Below are 27,132 nucleotides of genomic sequence, written 5' to 3'. Positions count from 1 at the left end.
ACGAAAAGTGCAATAGAACTCTGCCTTGCTGAGACTTCACTTCCTTCATGAAAGTGTTGCTTTTTGTGCTAGACTTGGTAGTTATTGACTTGAGGTGGCGGTGTCAGCTCAAACTTCCACCTTGCAGTGTAAAATAAATATGTCAACATCTAGGTCAGGGCCTGCCACACAGCGCACAGCTTTCTACCTCTTGTCCTGGATTTCTATTTTATGAAAGGTGCCAAAAGACTTTTTCTTATAACACATTTGACAATTGCCTTTCTCAGATGATAGAAATATGGAGCAATATGAAGCACCCCCTTAAAATGTCTTTATGATTAATAGATAATATGCCGAAAATCATTTCTAATCATTAATTATAAGCTTTTTTTTTTTTTTTTAACATACTGTCATCAATACAACAACGGCTCAGGTTCACTATAGCAGTCAATTCATCTGAAGCGACATCAGAGGTTGGGTCTTTAATAGAGAGGTTTACAGCCAATGCTCTACCAGTAAAAACATTTGCCTTGGAGCAGAGTTCAGATTTTGAAGGACAAAATGTGATTATTTTGACTATTCTTAATTGGCACTCTGTATTGTTTAGTTGAAATGAATATTGTAAGGCAATTGTGTAAATTTTAGTATGGAAATTGACTAATTTTTGTTATATTATAAATAACATTTATACATATTTAATAAATAAATACATTAATAATAATAACATTTTTAGTTGCAGTAACATTTTCAATTGCTTTTGCTTGTGCTTAATTCTCACACATTTTATTTTATTTTTTGTCACCATGCATGAACCATGTGACATTACATTTGACCACTGCAAACCAATAATTGTAGATATGGTATGTAACCATTGTATAAAGCTTGTATTGAAAATATGACAAGAAAAAAGAAAAAAAGAAAATATTATATTTTATTTTTATTATATCAAAATCTGATCTCAACCCAGTGCAGTGTTCTGTCACATTTCAATACCAGACTCCATGTCATGATGGTTATTCTCACAGTGTCCAGAGGCCCAGGTGCACTGGACTGGGGGGGTAAAGGGTACTGTTTACCCGGGGGCCCAGTCGAGGGAGTTATGATACATATTTTGAAATGCGATATATTCTTGAAGTAAACATAGATGATAAACGATAATATTGGAACCAAACCATCAAGTAGAATTATCATCAAAAAAATATTCTACATGTACAATATTGTTAGAAATATGAGCTGCTATAAATAAATAATAGAATTAAACATTTTAGTAGTTAGTTTGTATCTATAATGAGTTATAAAATATCATAACTCAACCTTCTACAGCGCATATCTCATCATAGTACAGAAAAAAAATAAAAATGTTCCCATTAGTACAAAGAAAGTACCCATGATAAATACTGACTCCCAGAAAGTATTGTTCCATCTGTCATGTATATATGTATATATGTATATGTAAAGCCCTTTTCACAGATAAAAATCACCAAGTACTTTACAGAGAGCAGGTACACCACAAAACAATAAGTAAAATAGAGTCGTTGGACTCAAGTTAACCAAAACTTTTTAAAAGAATCCACAGAGTCGGCCACACTGAAAGTATTATGGTCCAATACTCAGGTCCTTCTCGAAGTATGTAATGTGCATTTTTCATATAGTCATATAATGTGGGCCTGCCAAGATGGCTTGTACTCAAGGCCCAGAATTTTTGTACACACCCCTGCTTAGTCCTGGTTCTGCTCATGTGTTGCTTTGGTCTGTGCTTGTACAACACTGCTTTGTTATGTGTCTGTGGCTTTGCTGTGTGTCTTTAAAGCTACATTGTGTAACTTTTATGGTGGAGGGTTCGTCAGATGCTTTTCTTCATGGAAATGTTGTTTTGTCTGGAATGTTTCAAAATATGGTATTAAACTTATCTGTCTTCATGGGGACCAAACCTGACCAGAATTAATTTAATTTGTCTCAATCATTAATAACACAGAACATGATGAACTATAACATTTAGCAAGTCACAATGAGTTTGAGAAGAAGCAGAATGAAGTCAAAGGCTTATTCTGGTTCTACTCACTTAATCATTTTCAACTTTTGTAGCTGGACTGGATGATAAGTTCTCATATCCTACCACTACACTTTTAATACCTCCTCTTCTTGTACATGTTTATTCATTCTCCTCGTCTTGTATCACTTTGGCCTAATTGTTTTGCACTTTCGTAATAAGAGGGATGTTTTAGTTACAACATGAGATTAAGAGTGCACACAACAGATGGCCTGCTCTGAACATGTCAGTGTTAACACATATCTATGTACTTAGATACTTAAAGTGGCAGTTAGCTGAGTTGGAATATAAAACAAGCTACCAGTGTAACAAATAGTTGTGAAAATGACCCAAAAGTAAAACATCAAATTGAAAAATATAAAATAAAAAAAATCTGTCAGAGCACCTACCATGCATCTGTGTAAGTGAATTTGTCAGGGGAGCTGTTTTTGACACAACCCCTGGAGCCCCACTGAGCCCCAGCAGCTGGTAATTACCAAGTTAAGAGTGCCAGGATATGAATAATACAGTGTGGATGCAGCACAATTAAATCAGACACCAATCAGTCACTGTTACCAAATAACTACTTGCTAGTTCACACCTGGATCAGTGCAATGAATATGATCATAATGTCTCCCCCTCGTACACACACCACAACTTTAGACAAAATCAGCACTGTCACAACAAAGAGAAACAAAGAGCACTCTGTGGAGCTGCTCAGGTTCTGCTAGAACATTAACATAAAATAAAAGTCAGCAAGGAAAGAATCTACTTGATTATTAATGTTTTAAATTTCTTGTAGAATACTGGCACTAACATTGGGGAAAAATGCGTCTTAGAGATAACAACTGTAAGTAATTATAAAACCAAACCAAACCAAAAATCCCACAACATTAGACAAAATGGCCAAACTGTTTATGTTCTAATTTTTTGGTACTTTGGTTCTCAAGATGAATGAGGCTGCTGAAATCCAGTTTGTTTAAAACTAAATGGACTCTCTCTGATCTCAGTCCTCACTACATAAATCTGCAGCACCAGCCGCCAATCATGAATCAGTGTTTTTACAGCCCCTGAATGTATTTTTTTTTAACTGTAAGAGTTTAAAGAACTTTAAAGGAGACTATTTGAAAACTGAATAGAGGCAAATAAACACTACATAAAATAATACACATTAAGAATCTTATATATACACAGAATATTATGGATTTTGTATTTTAGCCTCAGACATTTTCATAACATTTTCTGACCATTTAATATTCAGTAACTTGTACTGTCAAATATTCATGTACTATTTAAAAAACAGATCAAGTTTATTAATAGTGTCCTTCTTTTGTTCCTTGGGCCTCTATAGTTTGACACTTGCTATGATGTATACAGGGTACTTGTGTGGTCAGTTGGGGTTGAGATGGAGTCCACCCCTCAGCCCAGCGGTCTGCCTCTGCTGGATCTATAAATGAATAGTGTGCATCAATCATGTTTGGGCAGAACCTCGTACACCAGACACGGGACACGGGAGCGAGTGTCACTGTGAGTTACTGTCCAGCTCACGCCTCCGCTCACACATCAAGCAGACCTGACAGACCACCAGCCACTGACCAAAGGGGCACAGCAATGTCACCTTTTTAGATTTTGTAGAGGGGAGGGTGGGCGTGACTTACAAGCAGCTCGCAGCGGAGTCCTGTTCTTTGTTTGCGTTGGTGATTGACAGCTGGGGTGTCTGAACGCGGCAGTCAAGAGGACACTGGCTGACAATGTTCTGTACAATGGTGTAGGGTCTGTGTCACTTCTCTCTGAATCACAGAGGATGGGGCTCACCTGTACACATGTAGTTGCAGGCTGCCATTTTCACTGTTTTCAAATGATCTATAGCTTGTATAGGCCTGTCACGATAACACATTTTGAAGCGTGATATATTGTTAATGTAAATACAGACAATAAATGATAATATTGAAACTTAATTTATGCCACTGATCACCCAAGAGCAGGCTTAAACCACAAAACTATACTATTTGAACCATATTGAGATATGGTTAAAAATCATGAGCTGCAATAAAGAAACAGCAGAATGAAAAACATTAGTGCTTCAGTTTGCATCTGTAATGAGTCTTCTACAAAACTTTTACACCTTAAATCTTATCATATAACCCAAAAATAACCAAAAATGTCCCACTTTTACAAACTCAATGTACACACGATATACACTGACTCCAGAAAATATTGTTCCAGCTTTCATATATTGAATGATAAGTCAATATAGTAATCATTGTGACTGGTCTAAGTGGTATCTTAACTCCGATAACTTTCACATGGGTGAAATATGCAAATTTTGCTGGTATTATTTATATTGTTGTTGTTTAGTTGTATGACTAAAAGCTGAGAAATGCATTGGCATTTGGAACTAGACCTTGTTTTGTAAAAATCTAGAAATTTAGACAGTTTGGATAGCTTCTGCACAACCTCTGCCCCTGTGCTCCTGTGTTGAGCCCTGCTGAATGTATTTAGAACCTGCCCTGTTTTGATGTTTGTGTACCTGAATTGAACTGTAAGCTATTTTGTATGCAAATGGACACAAGAATTAAAAAAAATATTGTGACATGATTCTACACAATCCTTTGACCTCCATAATCACTCTTGTGTATGTGGTTGGGGCAGATGCTGACCGGGCGCAGAAACACGGCATGGATGAGTTCATTTCGGCCAATCCCTGTAACTTCGACCACGCCTCTCTGTTCGAGCTGGTGCAGCGCCTCACTCTGGACCACAGACTCAACGACTCCTACTCATGTCTGGTGAGAACTATCAAAGCATAGATATTTGATATTTTAGATAGTAGAGATAGACCAATATATTGAGGTGATTTTTGTACTTTTTTGAGTATTGCTGTATATTTTTGTTTTAGCTGACCCGCTGCCTAAAGAATATCCATCATCATTGGCCATAAAAAAAAAACAACAACAACATACTAGTCAACAGTGCTTTAGCACATAGTGTGGACATGAATAAAACTATGCCTGTGTGTTCTAAAAGGCAGCCAATTCATCAGAGTGAGCCAAAATGCAACTGTAAATCTGTTGTTTAAGGTTCAAGTGTACCCTTAAGTGTAATTACTGGAGAAATTACAGAAATATCACTTTATACCTCTTCTTTCTAAAATAAAACTTTATATTTTTTGTCCCTGGGTGGATAATTCTGTCATCTGCATTTAACCCATCCCTCTCCCAGTATTTGACATACATACTGCGTTTGTATGTGCAGGGCTGGTTCAGTCCTGGGCAGGTGTTTGTTCTGGATGAGTACTGTGCGCGTTATGGCGTCCGGGGCTGCCATCGTCACCTGTGCTACCTGAGCGACCTGCTGGAGCGCGCCGAGAACGGAGCCATGATTGACCCCACCCTGCTCCACTACAGCTACGCCTTCTGTGCCTCCCATGTATACGGTAACAGGTATGCTTTCATCTCCTGAGGTCTCACAGGTCTTACCCCCAGACAGAAAATGCCTATTTAGGAGGCAACTTTAGTGGGTCTGGCAGGTTAGACTTAGCATTTCACTAAAACATAGTTAACATCATTATATTTTAGATTTTAGATTAGATTTAATTTAAAAACATGTTTTTCTACTTTTTGTTTATTTATTTATGTATTTGTTTATTTATTTTGTGTGATTATTTTATGTGCGATTCGAACATTATTTTATTTATTTTTAGAGGTAATTCCATAACCATTACGTAGCAACCATAATTATGGGTCTAGATTACACAATAGTTACGATTAGACTCATGCAAATATATGTCAACCTCTTTATTTTGTTAAATTAATGTTTAAATTGCCAAAAAATTTGCCTTCATGCAAAAACTGTCCCTGCGTTTTGGATGGGAATTTTAGTGTTGTTGACATAGGTAGACGCATTAAGTTTTTAGACCATATATTTTTGCACTTTTCTTTTCAACTCTTTTTCCACACAGTTACTTGTAAGATAAATGTTTGCCACCTACACTATCTCGCCAAATTAAGAAATAATTTAAAAAAATGCTCTACAGTATGGTATTTAATTTAACTGTCTCCCTGAAGACGCATCAACAGGCCAAGTTATAGGTCAGATCTGTGCAGAAGTGACAATTAACAATTAAAAACTCCTGTAATTGAATACATGCAAGATATATTTGTTGCCATACTGTACTGTGGAATATCCCAGGCAACACAATAACATCAGCATGGAGACAAAAACATGGCAGATGGAAGAAAAGTTACACAATGCACATTTAAGCTTTTTTATGCTTCTTCAAAAGCATGCATTATTTTAAAACTGTTTTTGTTTTGCTTACCTTTTTCTTTTCCTTATTTTTTATTTCCCTTTATTCACCTGTCACTCCTCTTTCCTGGTCATTTTGATAAACGTACCTCCCTACACACCCCTGCATGGTCCCATAGTCAGCGGCTGCCTGAACTGTTAAACTGGCCCGTATCTGAGGCCGAGCTCAGACAAGCCCTGTACCCCTCTGCCCCCGAGAGTCCTCCCCCTAGTGGTAAGAGAGAGCTCAGAATTATTGAGTTCATGAAGAGAAAGGACTTCAGGGCTCAAATGTGGGCTGGGGCCAAAAGGTAAGTTTGGCTCAGATTCACTGGGCTGTACCAAACTCAATACCATCGTACTTGTTTTATTTCAGTAATAACAAATGCCCAGATGTTCATTGCACTTTAAGAGCACTTTGATTTTGTAGTTGATTTTTGATTTTTTGATTATTTTTCCCTCTCCACTAAAATGTTCAGCAAACTATAGTAAATGATCTAAACTGAAAAAAATGTATTCACTGATCATATTTGACCCATTGGCCATTGAGAGATTTTTTTATAAGATGAAACAAACTGTTGTATTAAACATGCAGCCCCAACATTTAACTTGATGTCACTGATTTCACATCATCAGCACTGCATGGCCCTCTGCTACACTTTGGTCCCTGTGACTGAAGTGAACAGATTTTGAACTTTGAACTTCCAGTTTGCAGTATATATTGCTTGTGATTATATTTTCTTTAATTCTGTTGATTACATTGTGGCCTGCATAATTACAATTACAATATGATGAACTCTGAATAATCTTGAGATCACTACGCGAGCTGTCAGCTGTTAAATATACTAGAACTGAGGTACCTGATTTTCACTAGTATTCACATTCATGAATTTCCTGGCCATTAGCACTGCTTTATAACAGCTTTTAAAGACAGATAAGTGGACCACCCATGCACATTTAATCAGCTCTCATCCCAAAGCGTCATATGGTGACACACACGGTTTGAGCTGATAAAATGTTAGAAATACAACTTTAAGATATCAGGTATGCATTGCCTAACCACATGCATTGTGCTCTGTGTTGGGAAGTAACTGAATACATGTAATGAGAATATGTATTCTGAAGACCAAGTTTGGGTAACTGTATCTGATACAGTTTTGTATGTTTTTTTTTTAAACAAATTACACATTATGATTTTTGATCTCATAATTTAGGCTTCAAATTGCACATAATCAGTGAGAAAAATTTAATTTTACTTCTCCAATGTGTGATAGGAAATGCTTTGAAAACAGAAACAAGTATTAAGCTGTTTTTAAAACTATGTTGCATTTTTACACTATAAAATAATCGCAACACAATGTAAAAGTTTTCTAAGTAATCAGAATACAGTACTCTGATCTTACTATGGGACAGTATACATTACAATATACATTTTAGTGTGGGGTATTAAGTGTTCTGTAACAAAATACATTTTCAAAGTATTCTTCCCATAGTTGTGCTCCACCTGAGCTCGCGCAGCTCTTGAGCAGTTAGTATAATCGTCTTTTGTGCAGGTCTCGGTACAGTGCAGTGCTGTCATTTCTTTGCTTTGGTGACATTTGTGTTGGTTTGTGACATGGCTCATCGGCCCCGCTTAAATGTTTACATCCAGTCTAATCTGCAGTGATGTGTCCGCACGTCACATGTGTCAAGCTCACAGGCAGCCAGTCATCTGTGGGCGTGGAGGAGCTAACACAGAGCATGGCGGGCCACTGGAGAGCAGAGGTCAGAGGTCAGACCCCTCAGTCCACATCATTCTATCCATCTCTGCATCAGTCCATCACTCTTGACAAACAGGCACTGGGGCCTTTTCTGATCAGGATGGACATGGACAGCTCCAAGAGGTAGACCAAAAGAGACACTTCATCTGGGGAACAGACTGAGTTCCACAAAAGCTCAACTTAATCAAGTGCAAGTTGACTAACAAAAAGTTCTTGGTTTATAATTAGTACAGTGTGGACTTTACATTATCATGAAACAAGAGTAGTATTGGTTATATTTTATGATGTATCTTTGTGTATTCACATGGATTGCTCAGGCCTGTTCTTGTAAGTGACCAATAATGTGACTGTAATATGTAATAATGTCAATATTATTATGAACATGTCACAGAAATCAACTCATTGGGTGATTTTACCCAAGTGTAAGACTAACTTAGTGTAGCACGGTTTGGTGAATAAGTTATTATTATTATATGATATTATAGTAAGAATTATAATAATAACCATCATTCTAAGTTTCATGATCAGTTTACAGTTTCCATTAGTTTTTGTTAGTTCACTGCACTTTATTATAACATATAACGTATTGAGCCAATACACAGTTTTCTGTCCATTCAGTATGACATGTTACTCAGACCTGGGCTCTCCAGACCAGCTGTCACGCCTGGAGGTCAAGGCCTGACAGGTTGTTATGAGCGACGGCTGGATGTCTCTGTTGTAAATACTCCTTGTCCCCACCCCGCCCCCACCCAAGACATGAATAGCCTGCTGGCTCGGAGCTGCTACAAGTTTGACTGTGGCCCAGTTGGGGGCTAACGTGTCAGGCTTTGACTGCTGTCCAGAGCACTGTCATCTTGGTATGTCCTGGTGTTTGGAAATCAAATGTCGTCTCACATTATTAGTGATAATAAGTGTAATGTGATAAGGTTATTGAGCATTTTCTATTTGCATCTTATTTAGTCAATTATATTTTATTCTTGCTTTGTTCAAATTGAATCAGTTAACAGTGAAAATAAGCAAATGGAAAAATGTCCCACAGGGCTTGCCTTGTCCTTAGATCCTCCTTCTTTGCTAGGTGAACAACCACATTGCAGAATGTGTGTAGCTGTGTGCAGGCCTGATAGCTATCCATTTGTATATAGACTTAAAGCCTGTAAAGGTATGGTCGAGTCATTGTTGGGGCATCTAGATAGCAGGGGATAAATGAGAAGGAAACATTCAGCTGTTGGAATATATTTATACATACTGTGACAAACCAAAGAATCATTTTCATCCTAAATAAATATACAAACATTTCTCTGTAAATACAACCAGGGCAATGTTTATATTTCCATAGCGTTCTTGTGTTTAATGTGCCTGCAACTAACAGTCAGCCTGGACACATTTGTTTGATTGTGTTGCTGTAGATAACGCCCTGTCAGAGCTGTGAAAGAGTATGTACTGAGTCTGAAGGTAGTGTCCTGGCATGTGTGGCTCTGATGGCTCATTTGTTGGCTATAGTCAGTGGAGTTGTAAGGTCATTAGGTCAAACATCAAACATGAGGAAGCCGCCATGAACACGCACGTGGATAGACGCCCTGCAGCCTTTAATTAGTGTGACATTTTCCCCTGTGTGTTTTGTCACCATGGGAAAGGTGAGGCCAGTGCTTCTGTGCTCTTGTACAGTGTGACTGCCATTACATCCAGTTATTATCATACTAACTACTGACCTTTTCAAGTGTAAATAAAAGCTCCGTTATGTTTTTGTTGTTTTTAGTTCAAATGCTCATTAAGATGGACAACTTATCAAGTACACTTTGGTTGAGCATTTTGTGCCTTTGTTGAGGCCTAGTATAATACACAAACTGTGCAAGTGGAACTGAAAAGTGGAAAAATGAAATTGAAGCAAGTCTTTACAAGTGTGGTAAAAAAAACAAAAAACAAAACAAACAAAAACAGCTAACTGGTGAAATCTTTCAACTGAAGCGTGTGATTAGGCAATGCATTCAACAATATATATTCTCTTATGTAATAAAGAAGGCAAAGGGGACTATTGGGAATAAACCTCACAAACACACACATACACACAAACAAACACATAGCACGATGCACACACACACACACACTGCAGCTCTGTGTCCACTGAAATGACATGTACAAGGGGGTGTCAGGGGGGTGTCATGTCTCCGGCCTCTAATCATGCTGTCATGGCGACCAGTCCAGCGCCTCCTCTGTCACATGCACTCTGCTCACGCTCCATCCAGGCCGCACCATGTCACAAAGCATCACCGCACCCCACACCACCCAAGACTGGCATTATAGCTGCCATACCATAAGCACCCAAATCTTTAAAGTGCCCTTATTACTCAAAATTGAATTACAATGTTATTACCTCTTCAAAAACATGCCTAGAGTTGTGTTTTGTTTCATTCACACATTCACATAATCCTGCATTATTAGTCTGTCTACATCTCCAAAGCTCAACATACTATGTTCCACCTTGTGATGTCATGGCAGCTACCTTTTACTTTTTTACTTTTAGTTCATTAGAGATTGACAAATGATTCTAGTGAAGGTGTATGGAGTTTAAAAACACTGTGGAGCATGACATCATAAGGTGGAACAGAGTGTTTTCAGTTTGAGAACTCAGCCTAAATATGCAGAGTTTGTGTATAAAACATGTGTGAATGAACAAAACACAACTGCAAGTATGCTTTTGATGAGGAAACAACATTATAACAGAAAACACCTTTGTGTGAGCCATTTAAAGATTTGCATTGTCTTAAAAACATGAAAAACAGAACTAGTTCATTTTACTTAGTTTACTTATGCATACCTTATGCATTCCTGTGGTGAGCTTTATGGGGTTTATTTCCATAGAGGCCAAAGGGCGTTTTCCCATAACAGCAAAGCTAACAGCAACTATCATGCTAATGTGCACTTCCTGATTACGGGACAGTCCTTTCTAATTAGATGCAGACAACAGCATGTAGCAGACTTAGTCTGACCTCAAAAGCTGCTTATACAATGTATCTGTAGTGGGGCAAGATACAATTGGCTCAAATACATGGGAGAAATTGGGTATAAATTTTTTTGAAATGGGGTGCAGCCATTAAAAAAAAAAAAAAAAACCTGTTTCAAACACTTGACAGAACTGTTTGCTAACTGCTTTCTCTTGGTAATTTTCAGACCTGACGGGATTGGAACCGTAACCGTGGAGGAGAGGGACCGCTTTGAGGAGATTAAAGAGAGACTCCGAGTCCTGCTGGAGAACCAGATCACACACTTCAGGTGCAGTATCTGTGCTGTAATCTCTCAGTTAGTTTAAAGATGACTGAAAAGTTGAAGACATTTTAAACTTAAACTTTACAAACAACTTGAATCCTCTTCAATTCTTCAAACTTAGTCCAATTGACTAATGTGAAAACCTTTTTTGCTTGGGTGAACTGCTACTTGAACGTCTGTCTGTGTCTTTGTGTCTATTGCAAACTCACCCTCATGTGTACATGGGATACCAGCACAGTACCAAAAACACTACTGATATTGAATGAATATTTAATGCAGTGCCACTATAAACGCTACGACTGTGTTCTTTTAACAATTTTTTATTGTATTTATGAACATAGCTCTATGTTTTGTCAGTCTAGATTCATTAATGTAGGAATAGGTACCAAAAAAGTTACTATTAGTTAATAATAAGTTACTATTATGCATACATAATTTCTGATACTCAATGGTTGTAGATATTGCTTTCCTTTTGGACGGCCGGAGGGAGCATTGAAGGCCACTCTGTCTCTGCTTGAACGGGTAAGTCACTCACAAACTAATGTGAATAAAACTGTGATACGGAAATGTCCAGCACATTTTTACACATAAATACAGTGATAGAAAGAATATTTTGAAAATGTATTTAGTTACAGAATATTGAATACCTGCATTAGAATATATTTTGTAATATATCTGATACAAAGTTGAGTCGGAGTACTATATTTTGAATACTTAGAATACTTTCACGCAGGATTGCATTTTAATTCTAGTGTAAACTTGAGATTAAAAACATCATTATATTTCTTTCACCATTTGTTCTGCATTTATTTATCACTGATCAGAGAAAGAAAAATCACATGCACTCTCTTTTACATTTTTCTCACTGATTCTGTGCAGTTTGAAGTCTAAAGTAACTGTACCAGTATACAGGCACTCAAAAAATACGTATTCTCAGTGTGTGTATTCAGTTACTTCCCAACACTGCATAAATACTCATACTTAGAGGAACAACACATACATTATTTAAAAAAAAAAAAACTCATAGAGATAAAATTGTACAGGAGGTAGTGACCGTGACAGTGAGGTTGCAAGGCGTCTTCGTGCACAGAGCCTATTTCAAAACCCAAAGCATTAACTGTGTGTCTTTGAAGGTACTGATGAAGGACATAGTGACCCCAGTTCCTCAGGAGGAGGTGAAGGCCGTCATCAGGAGATGTTTGGAACAGGCTGCTCTGGTCAACTACCAGCGCCTGTCAGAGTACGCCAAACTGGAAGGTATGCTACTCTCTCTTGAATCTTGGAATATTGGACCAAATTTACATAGTGTGTACTTTCTGAAGGTGTAACCATGCAAAGTCTGCTCTGTGATTTTAACAGTACAGAAAGACATATAACACTAGAAACATGTTTAAGTGTTGTTTCTAATTTTACAATAAAAAACAACTTAATTTAACTTAATTTTTTTTTTTTTGCAGTTTAAACTTATGTTATTTAAGATGAGCTGAAAAAGTAACAGGATTTGAAAACTGGCCACAAAAAAATTAAAGGCCCATAGATAAACTATACACATTCTGAATACTCTGTGTCTGCTAGTTTATGGTCAGTGAATAATAGTAAAAAAAATGGAACCGTACATATTTATAAGTGACATGAGCATGCGCTAATTCACTCTCTATTTAATTTATCAAATGGATAATTTGTATATGTATTTTTTCTTCTCAGGCTACTATTAGAATATTATTTTTGAGTGAGTAAAAATGCATTCAATGACTCTTCCTTCTGCCTCAGCCTCCTGCCTTCTCCTCTTCCTCCTTCCATAGCCACTCTTTTCTCTACCTACTATTTTTATCTGCTGCAGTTTAAACACAGTGTGTCTGGATTGTCCGGTGATTTGTTGTTGTACAGTTTCAGTCAAAGTTCTATCAACGAATTTCACATATGCTTGGGAAACTCATTTTAGCTTTTCTTTACTTGGATCTTTCTTATGTGGTGGTTATTAAAGAAAAAAGTATATTTACATTATTTTGCTAGTTCACTACATCTGCATCAGAAGAACAGACTAAGGGTAAAATGCCTTAATCTGTGCCTGATGATTTGACTCTTTCCTTACTCCGGATCATCCCCAATCTAAACGAATGGTTAATCCAACCACACCCAATTCCCAGTCTCACCTCAGCTCCCAGTGGTGTACCGCCTTAGAAAAGGGATTTAAAGTGGAATCATGCATGTTATAAATTGGTATGTTAAATTGATATTACACTATTTTCTGTTATAATGTTGTTTCCTCATCATAAACATACCTGGAGTTGTGTTTTGTTTCATTCACATGTTTAACACACAAACCCTGCATATTTAGTTCTTCTCTCAAACAGAAAACACTCTGTTCCACCTTTTGATATGATGTGGTTATATTTTTTTAATATTTGAATTTCATACACCTTTACTAGAGAGTCATTTGGACAATTTCAGCCCTGGAATTGAGAATCTCTACTGAACAAAAAGTAAAAGGTAGCTGTTAACTTGAAAACTCACTACATGACATCACAAGGTGGAACAGAGCATTTAAATCTTTGGAGATGTAAACAGAATAACAAAGCAGGATTACTCAAACGTGTGTATGAAACAAAGCACAACTCCAGGTATGTTTTTCATAAGGTAACAATATTCTAACATGTCTTAAAGCTCACAGGAGTAATTTTACGTAATATAGAACCTTTAACTTTTTAAGGAACCTGGTATCAGTGAGAATTGGAAGATATTTAAAACCATTTATTAATATCAAAACAAAAAAAAACCTGGATTGTGCACTTTTATAAAAATGTGCTAACTATTGTGAGTAATAACTGTTAGACTAACACAGTTCATTTTCTGGCATTTTAATTAAACCCCTGAAACCTGGGTTAGAGCTACACTAACATGGTGTTGTTTGAGAAACTATTTTCCTGCAGGATTTTCTTACACATGTTCACTTCATGATGATTTTCAACATTCACATAAATATGAAGCTGCAGTTACAATCTGATCTTACTGGGCTCTGACCCGGCCTCTTGCATGCCTCGGTATTCTCCCTCTTTCTCTGTAGGGAAAAAGAGGGAAATGTACGAGCATCCTGTCTTCTGCTTGGCGTCTCAAGTGATGGATTTAACCATTCGTGAGTACCCTCCTCATTGAGCTGTCAGTCTCTCTTTGCACCACGACCAGCCGTCAGCTCTCTGTCGTCCTCGTGGTGTCTGCTGCTCGCTGGACTCTCCAGGCTTCTGTCCTCTCTGTCTGTGTGTCTGCCACTTGAATGCATTTTTACTTTGCTTGTGTGGATATCCTGTTGATCTACGTGACGAACAAACACATACATAGCACACTAAGAAGTGTTTTTGTAAAAATAATTTGAACTTGAAATTGATAGTTTAAGAGGAACATGTGTTCATAGTTCAGTGTTGGATATATTTCTGATATAATAGTTAATATATTCAATTACAAATGCAATTTTAAACCCTTTAAATCGTTATTGTCGCTCTAGATATTGTGAGCAGATATTTTTAAGTTTGGGTGAAAATGGTGTGTGCCATTATATTTATTATATAATTTTTTTTTTTACATTTTTGGTGTTTGGGGAAGAGGTTCTACATGTGTTTGGCTAATAATTCTGAAATCAAATACACAATCCATGTGAATGTAATAATTTGTGTTTGAATATGATAATTTATACAATGTATACAGGCTATACTGTATGTTATAATGTGCCCTTATGTCCCCATGCACCTTTTTGTACCAAATGAACAGTAACAAGTATTTTGACACATTCAGGAGTCAGAAATCTAAGAATGATAACGTGTCTCTTTTCTCCCTTCTCATCTGTACTGAAGTGATCTGCTTTTGACTAAACTTTGTTCATTTTTAAACTCTCTCTTAGAGGAAAGAGTTATTTAAAGTGGCGGCTCCAGGTGATACTACTGTTTGTCTAACATTTATTCTGACTCATGTCCAGTCGTCCTAAAGTCATAGTTGGGCTTTCTTTGTGTTGTTATAAATGTAGTTATCTGCTATTCACAGGTGATCAGGTGTCAGTAGTTACTGGCCACAGTCTGTATTTTTCAGTTCAACTAAAAAGTAATTCATTTTACTTGGCTGTGGATCATCCAAACGTTCAGTGTAACTACATATACTTTTGAGTGTGATCAGAGATGAAGGACAGAAAACTAAAAATACATATTTCTGACATTTCTGACGATGAAATGGTCCTTACACTGTCCTGTGCTCAGACCTGATTCATCTGACTGGAACTGCACTCCCTCTCATCCTTCAGCATCAGTCAGAGTCAGACATGCCTCAGAAATCCCAACTATCACTTTAGCCATGCCACAGAGCCTCCCACAACATCCCTGGGACATTCCAAGACCCTCGGCTGCACTACAGGGAATGTCCACAATGTTGTGTGGCCGTGATGTCTCTAAAACTGTGTTTTTCACTGCTGATTCAGTGAATAAACTGGTGCTACTGAGGCCTGCTAGCTAAAATCTACTTCCTGCTTTGGTAGATTGCATTGTGACAACTATAAATAGTTGATTTTAAGAGCAACACTTTCCCAGTGAAAATCACTTTGAAATCAACCCAACAGAGCCCAGCATGAATGAGACAGCTGCATGTGTGTGCGTTTTACTGACTGCTCCTACCAGTGCAGTGCCCATAAGTCATTATGTGTGGAATGTTACAACATTTTAATGTTTGTTTGTCTTTTGCTAGTCAGCGTTTATTTTCATATATTTCTACAAGTTGGCTCGTGACATTCAGTTAAATTCTAAAATATTTCTCAACCAATATCACAAAAACCTAATTTATTTCAACTAACATGTTTAAGAAGTATTTATTGGTAGCAGTAAAATAACTGGCCAATATTATTCAAATATTTGTTTTACAATACTATTGACCTGATATGCACTTAAATGCTGTCTGACAGTGATATTAAGTCATATTAAAATGACTTTTACTGCTGCTACAGGCATTACTGCAAAGCCAAGGCTCTTCTGTGTGAACACTAGCTTGTGCATGTGTATGTAATATCAACTATAAGGCATTCCCCACACCAGAGACAGGTGTCACATTTTATGGAGAATTGTTCTGATTATGGTTATGAATGACTAAATCATTGTGTTTTTTTGAAGCCCACATCTATTTGTTTGTTGATACTGTATTTGTTCTGAGGCTGCATGCTTACAGTCCCAACACTCATCCAAAAGTAACAGATGAAATCAGGATTTGGAAGTCACTGCCTTAACTGACCCTTGCACTTTGTGCTGCAGAGAATGTAGGGCGCTTAGTCACTCCGGCCAAAAAACTGGAGGACACCATTCGTCTGGCTGAGCTGGTGATCGAGGTGCTACAGCAGAATGAGGAGCACCATGCTGAGGTGAGGGCTGTGCTCTTGTACAACACAAACACGCTCACATACACAAGAACAAGGGTCAACAAGCACATATCAAGTGTACAAATGTACAAAGCATACCCCTCAGGAACACCAATAATGGGATTTTCATAAGCTTCTATAAATAATATTGTGCAAGTTGGAAATTGCAAACGTGTGTTTTCACTGCTATGAATACATCATTGTATGTTGTTCCACAACAGAACCCCATATTCTACACTTTTAAGTTGAGTTTTCAGGCAGAATGAGATTCTGTAACAATTGCTTTGGCTGTCCCCTGTAGAGATGTGCAAATCAGAAATGACAAAATCAGCAGGAAGAAAGAGATGTCTTTATGAATGTAAAATATTGTGATTTTATGTGTTTATGTGGCTCTGAGATCCTGCTGATCTCATTGGACTGCCTCATGTGTGGGGCACATTGACTGCAGTACATCACAGGCTCGGACATTTAGAAATGTTCAAGTACAACCAGCATTTAAATATAAACAGTAGAATAAATGACTTAATCTGTGTTTGTATTCTGCCACTCGTAATCACCTACTCATTTTCTGCTTTTGTTTTCAACGGTTTATGTGAACAGGGAAAAGAGGTATGTGACAGTTTTAGTCATGTCAGCCCCATGTCCAAACTCCCGCTCTCCTAAAAACATGGTGCGCATGCTCCCATGGCATGTTTCCACTGAGCGGCGACAACTAGACTGCAGCTGCTACAAAGCAAACTTAATCAGAAAATACATCTTAATATTAAAATACAACTTAATAGATGTGTTTACCTTTAACTCACATGCACTGTACCATTCAGTGGAAACATGACTTCACTAATAGCTATAACAAACCTGTACTTTCTCTACATTTCTGTCCCGTTAAGATTGTGCATAAGTATAATAACCTAGCTGAAGTTCATGGAGGCTTTGATACTGAGGCTCACATGCAGACAGCCTGTTTAAAGCCATGTGACCGTCTGTTGGGAGAAAACAAGGTGAACCCCATTGCCTTGTTTTCCTGTGCTGAGAAAACTCCTGTTTGAAAATGCAGTGGTCTCAAAGTGTGGCGTGAGCACATCCTCTCTGAGTGGCTTAATATCTTGGTCAATATACATTTTATGTTTTATAGGCATAATGTAAAATTAAATAAACCAGGAAAAATGTAATGATAAGATACCAGTGCTCTCTCTACTCTATGAGACAGCTCCATCTTCAAAATGGCTTTTCTTAGCACATAATTCAGACATTGACCTTAATCATCTCCACTACTTTTACGCAAGTGTGACTAAGAAGAATGGGTTTAACCATGCGCACATTGCAAAAAGTGGGCTTCTTTCACCCATCCCGGTCCCTACCCATGGAGCAGACCAGGCATGCCCCTCCTCATGACACCAACCTCAGAGTTTACTGCTGTACTACTGTAACTCTGATGCTGGTGGAATCGTTGTGTGCCTCAATGTAATCCACACTTTAAATTAACTAATGTTAAACAGAGGTGGGAAGAACAAAAGTCTCATATTATGTGATTATCTATTTAAACTTTTTGTCAAGCTGATCATTACTTCTATGCACATTTGGAGATCATTTTTATCTATTCTGTCATTTTTTTGTACACTATCCTTTCTTTTGTTTACTCATATTAGCACAATAATTAATATATAATGTAATGCTTATATAAGTATAATAATTGAATGAATTATCAAATATCAGATGTTAAATTTCAATCATTCTGACATTTCAAGCTAAATCTAATAAACAATTTTCATTGTAAAACAGGTTCAATTGAATATGCAAATCAAAACAAATCAGTTAATCATATCTGTTTTGTTTCAATACCAAAGAAAACTGCATGTCTTATTCACTTTATCTTATTTGTTTATTAGGAGAGGACTATGGACAGTAATGTAAATCTTGTCAGTGACATTATGTAATTGTGTAAATAGTAAAAATTTAACAAGAAGCTCAAAAACTTGAACTGCACGTTGAAGTTACTTATTTCGCTATCTGCAGCTCAAATCTTATTGTGTTACCAAAAAAGGACATGCATTTAACAATAAGTTGATAGATGATACAGTGTATAGTTTTATAACAATAAATTTTCTCTATAATAACAAATCTGACAGTAAATACTTAAAGGGCTCATATTGCGCTGTTTTTGGATCTATGTTATGATGTTTCCTTATCACAAACACCTGGAGTTGTGTTGTTGTTGTTTCATTCACACATGTTTAACTCACAAACCTTGCAATTTTAGGTTGAGTTCTTCTCTCGAACAGAACCTTGTGATGTCATGTGTCAGTACAGGAAGTGCTTTACTGTATTTTATAACTCCACACACTTTTGGCCCTGGAATTGCACTATTACACTACATGACATCACAAGATGGAAAAGAACATTTTGACCTTTGGACATGTACCGCCTAATAATGCAGGATTACTCAAACGTGTAAATGAAACAAAACACAACTCCGGACATGTTTTTGAGAAAGGAACAACATTATAACATGGCTTTAAAGTCACAAGAATCCATTTTGTTTAATATAGGACCTTTAAGAACTTAACTTTAAAAATATTATTGTTAAGTTAATAACTGGCATGACAAAATAAAATAGTTGATCTAAACTGAAGAAACTATATCAATCCCACCTCCTCTCTCTTCACAAATCCTCATTTGTCACTTACTAAACTACAGCGGTTACATGTGGCACACAACACATTAATATTTTGGCCAGTGTTCCTGAGCTGAGCCCCCCTCCCTCTCGGCAAATGCATGTGCCCCCCTCAGCAGCGCCGTGATCCAGGCTCCTGGGTGCATTCACATTACAGTGTTGACAGCTTGATGTGAATGAGCACACCCGGTGGCTGCTCTGGGGATTGGCAGCCCACAACAGCACTCGTGTTTTGCTGTGCATGATAACCACTACAGTGCAGCGACTACAGGAGGACAAGTGTCTGAGGAGCCCCCTGCCCGGCCTGCTGTTCAATCCCAAGTGTGGGGGTCTGCGTGCCCAAGCGCCGCTCTCTCTGCTCCCACTCTACACGACCATCTCCCCGAGGATCAGTTAGAGCCACAACTTGAATTTAGATGGTGGAAAGTGACAGAGGAGCTGTGGTATATGAGCATCATTGGCATTCTTCTGGATATAATTAAATTTCAGAAAGTCAACTATAGACCTTGGAAACTTTTCTAATGGACAGTCTTCTCCATGGAGATACCACTGCTTTGCCGAGAATGTTCCATAGTATGCTCTATATTTGGCATTTGTTTCATTACAGGTATATGAATTATCTTAAAAAATATGCATTCTTACTGTGAATAGGTGCACCTCTCCACAAATATTAACTGTAACATGGCCTGGTGATGCAACATGTTTGTTCCCATTGAGATATGTTTAATGCCATACTGTGGAACATTCTGTGCCATGCTGCAACATCACCATGGAGACAGACAGTTACGCAGAACACCTTGAAGTTCTGGTTTAGTTATTGTTTCTACCTGTAGCATGGTTTTAGACATGGTTTGGGCCATAAAGCAGAACTGTTGGCTTTTATTTTACAGAAGTCTATCTCCAACAGTTGTATGGTAAATAATCACACACACTCTGCTACTTTCATCTTTTTTTTTTTAGGAATATTAACATTTCTGTAAAACTTTTTGGTAAACTTCGTCTAACCCTAGTGTTTCCCTGAAGGCCTTTGCCTGGTGGTCAGACCTGATGGTGGAGCACGCAGAGACCTTCTTGTGCCTGTATGCGGTGGACATGGACTCTGCCCTGGAGGTGCAGCCCCCCGACAGCTGGGACAGTTTCCCCCTCTTCCAGTTGCTCAATGACTTCCTCAGAATTGACTGTGAGTGACACACGATTAAAGATGTAGACAGACTATTAATAAAAGGGTTACTCAAATATTTGTGGATGAAACAAAACACAACTCTGCTTTGAGGAGGTAACAGTATTATAACATGGCTTACAGCTGGCAAGAGTCAGTTTTGCCTAATGTAGGACCTTAAAAGAAACCTCCTAACGTAAAACCCAAATATGAACCAGGTTTTATCCAGGTTTTAGTCCTCAAATTTGCCATGTTAATATCAAGTATTTTTTCAACAATAGAAAATGCTGGCCTCAAAGCATAACTGCCTAAGACATGTTTTGAGCAAATTGGAAATACTAATTTCCAGACACTGCTGCATCTAGTAGTTGTCATTTGCTGTCTCCTCAGGCAACCACGATGTTTTTACAGCCAGAAAAACACAAACATTATTGGTTTAGATATTTTTTTTATTATTTTAAAATGATTTAGGCAATTATGCTAGGAGCCTAACAATTAAATTAAATGATACTACCACTTTTTGATGTTTTTTGTTTCATTTGGATAAACCCAGTCATTACAGACATATTGCCATATTCTCAGAACGAAGTGTTTTGAGTTAAAGGGTCCATATTACACTATTTTCTGATCTATGTTATAGTGTTTTCTCGTCAAAAACATACCTGGAGTTGTGTTTTATTTCATTTACACGTTTAACACACAAACCCTGCGTATTTAGGCTTCTTCTCTCAAATAGAAAACACTATTTTCCACTTGTGATGTCATGTGGTAATAAATGAAGTGCTCTGCTGTTTTTAACTCCATACACCTTCACTAGAATCGCATGGATAATTTCAACCCTGGAATCGTCAATCTCTACTGAACTTAAGGAAAAAGATAGCTTGTATTGAAAGTGAGGTATGTTTTTGAGGAGGAAACCACATTATAACATGTCTTATAGCATAGCTCACAAGAGTCAAGTTTGTGGAATATAGGACCTGTTGCTGTTGCTATTAAATCCAATGTATTAAAACTTTTCTACACAATTTTTATTTTTAATATTTTCCCCAATGAACATTCACATCGTCCTTTCTTGTTGCATCTCCGTCAAACTCCAGTTCTTCTCCCATCTGTTTGTGGTGGTGACCCAGGGCATTTCCACACTGTCCTCTTGAGTGCATGTGTGCTATAGCCATAATGAGCAGGTTGTACGGTTGGTTGCTGTAGGCCAGTCATGTCTTTAATGAAGAGCGTGCGTTGCCTGCAGGAGCTGTATGCATGTAAAGGATATACTCCAGTCTTCTTCTTCTTCTGCTCCATCTGCAGGGTGCTAATTGTCCTCCGGGAGCGCTTCCCCTTTTCACTGTGTCGGTCGGGAGTCAAGGAGAAGGCAGAGCGAGGTGCACTTATGTGGCTTCTGAAAGGAAACGATTGTTCTGTTCATTTGTTAGTGCGAACAAATTGGCCCCTATTTTCTGTTATGGTAAAGGCAGTTGTGTTAAACTGAATGGGCAGTGCTAATGTAGCTATACAGAGGCAGTTAATGGGCTTTGCATTAGGGTAGCATTGCATTGTTGACTGAGAAATGTAGCATATTATGGGCAATGATGGGAAGAATACTTGTGTGTATTTAGTCACAGGATACTGAGAAGCTGCAGTAAAATGTATAATGTATTCTGTGATATTGGCCAATACAAATTATGTATTCTGAATACTGAAAATTCTTACATGTTAGGTTATATTTTATTATAGCCTGATTGATTAATTTACTAATCATACTCTTTAGCAAATCTTTAATAAATTGTTTACTAATTATGACGAAACATTTAATACATTATCAATCAAGAGCTAAAAATATACCCTGATTCATCAGCTGGTTTCACTTCGTGGAAACCATCTGACCTCACAGCATTAGAATTTGTTCGCTTGATTTTGTCGTGATGTATGTAATGCGCCGCTAACGGGGCTAACTGGTATATTAAGCTTTTCCCAAATATTATACAAAATATTATTCCTCAAAATAATATTACACAAAACTAAATCTTGTGAGCTTTAAGTCATGTTATAATGCTGTTATATCCTCAAAAACTTACATAGAGTTGTGTTTTGTTTCATTCAAACATGTTTAACCCTTTATTATTAGTCTGTCCAAATTGCCAATGATGTCACGTAGTGGTAGTGTTCAAGTTAACAGTTATGTTTTAACTTTTAATCAATAGTAATGGGCAATTCCAGGACTGAATTTATCCAAATAATTCTAGTAAAGGTGTATGAACTTTAAAAACACAATGGAGCACTTCCCGTATTACCACATGACATCACAAGGTGGAACTGAGTGTTTTCAGTTCAAGAGAAAAACTCTGCCTAAATATGTTTTTGATGAGGAAACAGCATTATAACTTAAATCAGATAATAGTGTAATATTGGACCTTTTAATAGGACATTTGTGCATTTTTTGTAGTTATGCCTTATTGTAAAGTGTTAAATATTATTGTTATGGGAACTATATTTAATATGTGTGTGTTGGCGCCAGAAGATGGAGCCCATCACAATGATAGGATGTCCCCTTCCTCACACTAACACAACAGCACTCAGCTTTGTTTTGATAGAGGCATCTTTTCCACAGAAGGTCATCTGCAGCACTGCCCCACAGCGCTACACTTATGGAGCAGTAAATAGCCTTAGCCGCAGACAGGCCCTGATGTGGGGATGCCATTGGACGACTTAATGAGGTCTAAAGTAGTGGTAGCCCCGTGAACTCACTCCTGGCCACAACACATCCAAGTGGACAGCAGCCGCTCAAGTGGCTAATTGGAAGCGTGGCAATCAGGGAACACAACATTCACGGCACCTACTGTGTATCATCGACCTTGAGTCCAGTGCCAGTACACACACACACACGGGCACACACACACGGGCACACACACGGGCACACGCAGCCACATGCTCAGAGGGGGAGAGAAAACAAAGAGCGCGAGAGAGGAACGGCACACCCTGCATGGAGCCGTGAGCCATCACTTTATCTCCTGTGGTCTTTTCACTGTTGTCTTTTTACCAGTTGGAAGCTGACGAAGACCCAGGGACAGTGTTAAGGCTGGGTTTGATAAATAAACATTTTCAGACAACTGCAACTTAACTGCGCGGCTTGGCAGACATGCACAAACTTTATTGATTCACAAGAGAAATTATTTGGACACAGTAGCTCACACACGGCAATATATTATAATAACAACGAGCAAAAATGTAAATGGTAATAATAAATTCTAAATAAGTAGCAAAAATAACAAGAGACTGGTGTTAAATAAGGTATTATGTAAATATATATGTACAAGTGAAAATATAGAAATATAGTAATACAAATATATCTTTCAGCTATAGAAGAGGTTGTAAGGAGAAACAATGCAGAGCTATTTTGGCTTAGAAAATAAATCAATAAATCAAAAGCTCACCTTCCCGTTAGTTATTCTAGCTTGGTTTAGGCAAAAGTCATTCTGTGAAGGCTGAATATATTCATGTTTTTAATACGGTAAGATGGGTCAAGAAAAAGCTTAATTCAGAATTGACTTTAAGATTTGTGAAAATTTGTCTCACTAACCCATAACCTATTGTACAATCCGATACTGTTGTGATGCTAAGACTTTGTACTCATTTTGCTTGTTTAAGTGTGTTGGTGTGAATGTGTGATTGGCGGAGGCCTGACGATACAGCTGCAAGGCACATCATGCTTCTGTCACCAGGGAGTATTAGTGGTGGAAGAAGTACTCTGTTTTGTTACTTAAGTAAAAGTACAGATACCAGATATCTGAAGTACAAGTATTAAAGTATTATACCAGTTTATAAATGTAAAAAATATAAATATTTTGTGCATATATTAAAGGTTTATAAGGCATCACATTTTGATAAAGATTTGTGCTGAATTTTGTTCAGCAGAAACAACACAATTTTTGTTTTGTTTTTATTTGTATAGTTTTGTTTGTTCTAACTATGAACATGTTAAAAATAAACCCTCAGCCTTTTCAGCAGGTCTCAAACAAAAATGAAAAATACGTTTACTTTTCCTACGTTTCCTGTTCAAACTGTAGTGGCGTAGAAAGTACAAATACCTGCTCTGAAGTAAAATTTAAACAGTGCTTTAAAATCAACTTAAGTAAAGTACAGATACCTAAAATGTATGTAGTACTACTTTTAATTTGTATTTGTCATGTTCCACCACTGACGACCAGTAAACGAAATTGTGAGCTGTCTCGAAATGCCAGAGTGACATGAATAAATTAAATTGCTAAACTGACTGACATGGCTGCTGTTTAATGTTGTTGCAGATAACCTGTGCAATGGCAAGTTCCATAAACACCTGCAGGACATGTACGCCCCTCTGGTGGTGCGCTACGTGGACCTCATGGAGTCATCCATCGCTCAGTCTATCCACAGGGGCTTTGAGCGGGAGTCCTGGGAGCCAGTCAAGTAAGCAAGAACACAATAAATCCAATAAAATGTATATATAGATGTATTTATTCACAAAACACAAGACCGCTACCAGTGCCAATTTTTTTATTTTCTAACTAGATTTGTAAGATTATATTTGCTATAATGTAATACAATTAATCAGTTTGTAATTACAGTCAATTAGCCAGTCATGAAATTATTCCATTACAGGGCAGCACAATTAATCACAGCCTAATTACAAATTATATAATTGAATCCTTTGCAAACAACTAAATTTTTGGTGTATTACGTGTAGTTGAGACCTCTACAAACATATTCTGAAATGTATAATTCTAATATTTATTGCAATATATATTTTAATCTTGTCTTAAATTTTAATGCTGCTGGGTGTGGTACAATGTGCACTGGAAACTGATTCCAGATTTAACTAACTAGAAAATCTTATTACAATGACACCTGCTATTTTCCCTCAAAAGCCTGCAGCCAATTATTTATGTACAATATCCGACCACTCTCACCCTCGTTTTCTTTGATAATAACTTCAACCTTTATCCTGATTACTGTACATTTTTATTCTCAACATTGTAAATGTAACAAATTTTTATTGCATAATTATTATTTTTAAGAGGACCCCAAGAAGAGGAGCCCCTTTATGAGCAGCTAATGGGGATCCTAATAAAGCAATAAAAGAATAACGGACCAGTGCCAGTTCTAAAAGTCAGAGTCCATATACGTACTCCGTAAAATAAGATGTATTATGGTGAAAAGAAGCCATAGCTAATGCATCTGTAGTCAGTGTTGCGAAGTTACTGAATACATGTACTGAGAATTCAGAATACACATTTTGAGTAACTGTATTGTGGTAAAGTCACCACTTCATTTGCTGGTATTCAGACAACAGTTACTTTTCTAAAATCAAAGGATCAAAGGAATACATGGCGGTACTTGATCTCACAATTTAGGCTTCAAATTGCACATAACTAGTGGAAAAAAGATGAAACTGATTTTTCCTTCTCCAATTTGTAATGGGAAATGCATAACAAAAAGTGAAACAATGTAAAGCAGGTTTATCTTCTTTATGTGATAATTCAATGTACTAAATATTTTTTTTGTTTATTGACTTATACAGAAATTGTACAAAATTTACTTTACATCACAAATAGCAAAACAAATTGACCTGCCCAAATAAGATAAAAGATAATATTCAAGTGAAAGCCCGTGAAATAAAGTTGTAGATGCTGAATTAAGTAAAGAACTAGAAAAAATTTAGGAAGATTTCAGATTTCAGAAAACAGCACTCTGATTTAGACATGTATCAAATTACATTACACAATACAATTTTTAATGCAGGTATTCAGTATTCTGTAGCTAAATATATTTCAAAGTATTCTTCCCATCACTGTCCATTGTATATTTAACATGTCTCGTTTGTAGAATTAGGAGCGAACTCTTTTACAGTTTTGTGCTTGTGCGTGTCTTCACAGGACGATAACAAGCACTCTGCCCAGTGTCAGCCTCCAAATGCCCAAAGTCCCAAATCTCTCAGTGCCAAGTGTTAACCTCCCACAAATGGCCAGCTTTACTGCAGCCAACTTGATGACAGCTAATAGTGACGCAGAGTGTGTATGCGCGGGTCCGGCCTCGCACATGTCCCTGGCATGACTGTGGACTCTCATCATTGTAGACACGAGCGCTAATGAGGCTCAAAGTCCGAGAGGAGTCAAACATGTGCCATAGAAAAAATCACACCGCGCTGTCCAACTTCATTTACATACTTAACGATATTCAGTTAGTAATCTGTTATGGAAAATAGTCTAATCTGTTTTAGTACAACTTGAACAATTCATTTGCATGTTTTAAAATTGTATAAAGCCAAATTGCAAATGTAATATAAATATAATAATTTATTTTTGTTATTAGCTTTCTTACTGCCTGTTGTATAAACCAATGTAACTAAGTCTGCATAGTACTAAAACACAACATTTGACATTATTTTGACAGTAAATTGAGGCAAAATAAATAAATAAATAACCACCCACATCCTAATTAGTTTTAATAAAGCATGACAACTTAATTTATACTTTACAAATTGTTTGTTAAGAATGATTCAGACTTCAGGCACACTATCAGCCAGGAATAGCGTATTAAAATAAGCCTGTTAAATTATCATGTGTCATA

General features: G+C 37.2%; 1 protein-coding gene across 7 annotated transcripts in view; it reads left to right on the top strand.

Annotated features, from left to right (window-relative positions):
• cadpsa (Ca2+-dependent activator protein for secretion a) overlaps window positions 1-27,132 on the top strand; it is a 109,286-nt gene that overhangs the window by 43,914 nt on the left and 38,240 nt on the right. Inside the window, exons 12-21 of one of the 7 annotated variants that reach the window (XM_020930982.2) lie at window positions 4,661-4,797; window positions 5,264-5,451; window positions 11,224-11,325; window positions 11,778-11,841; window positions 12,453-12,576; window positions 16,599-16,705; window positions 17,303-17,311; window positions 20,397-20,553; window positions 24,831-24,972; window positions 26,439-26,573. In XM_020930982.2, the coding sequence (XP_020786641.1) occupies window positions 4,661-4,797; window positions 5,264-5,451; window positions 11,224-11,325; window positions 11,778-11,841; window positions 12,453-12,576; window positions 16,599-16,705; window positions 17,303-17,311; window positions 20,397-20,553; window positions 24,831-24,972; window positions 26,439-26,573 (1,165 nt within the window). Of the gene's footprint in view, window positions 1-4,652; window positions 4,798-5,263; window positions 5,452-11,223; window positions 11,326-11,777; window positions 11,842-12,452; window positions 12,577-14,383; window positions 14,453-16,598; window positions 16,715-17,302; window positions 17,312-20,396; window positions 20,554-24,830; window positions 24,973-26,438; window positions 26,574-27,132 lie in introns of all 7 variants that reach the window. The other 6 variants (XM_055160765.1, XM_055160767.1, XM_055160769.1 and 3 more) reach the window with 6 other exon arrangements.

The sequence above is a fragment of the Boleophthalmus pectinirostris genome, unplaced genomic scaffold (assembly GCF_026225935.1).
Source record: "Boleophthalmus pectinirostris isolate CB_2022bp ecotype Guang Dong unplaced genomic scaffold, ASM2622593v1 HiC_scaffold_3, whole genome shotgun sequence".
Lineage (NCBI taxonomy): Eukaryota > Metazoa > Chordata > Actinopteri > Gobiiformes > Gobiidae > Boleophthalmus > Boleophthalmus pectinirostris.
This window is presented reverse-complemented; position numbering and strand designations above follow the sequence as displayed.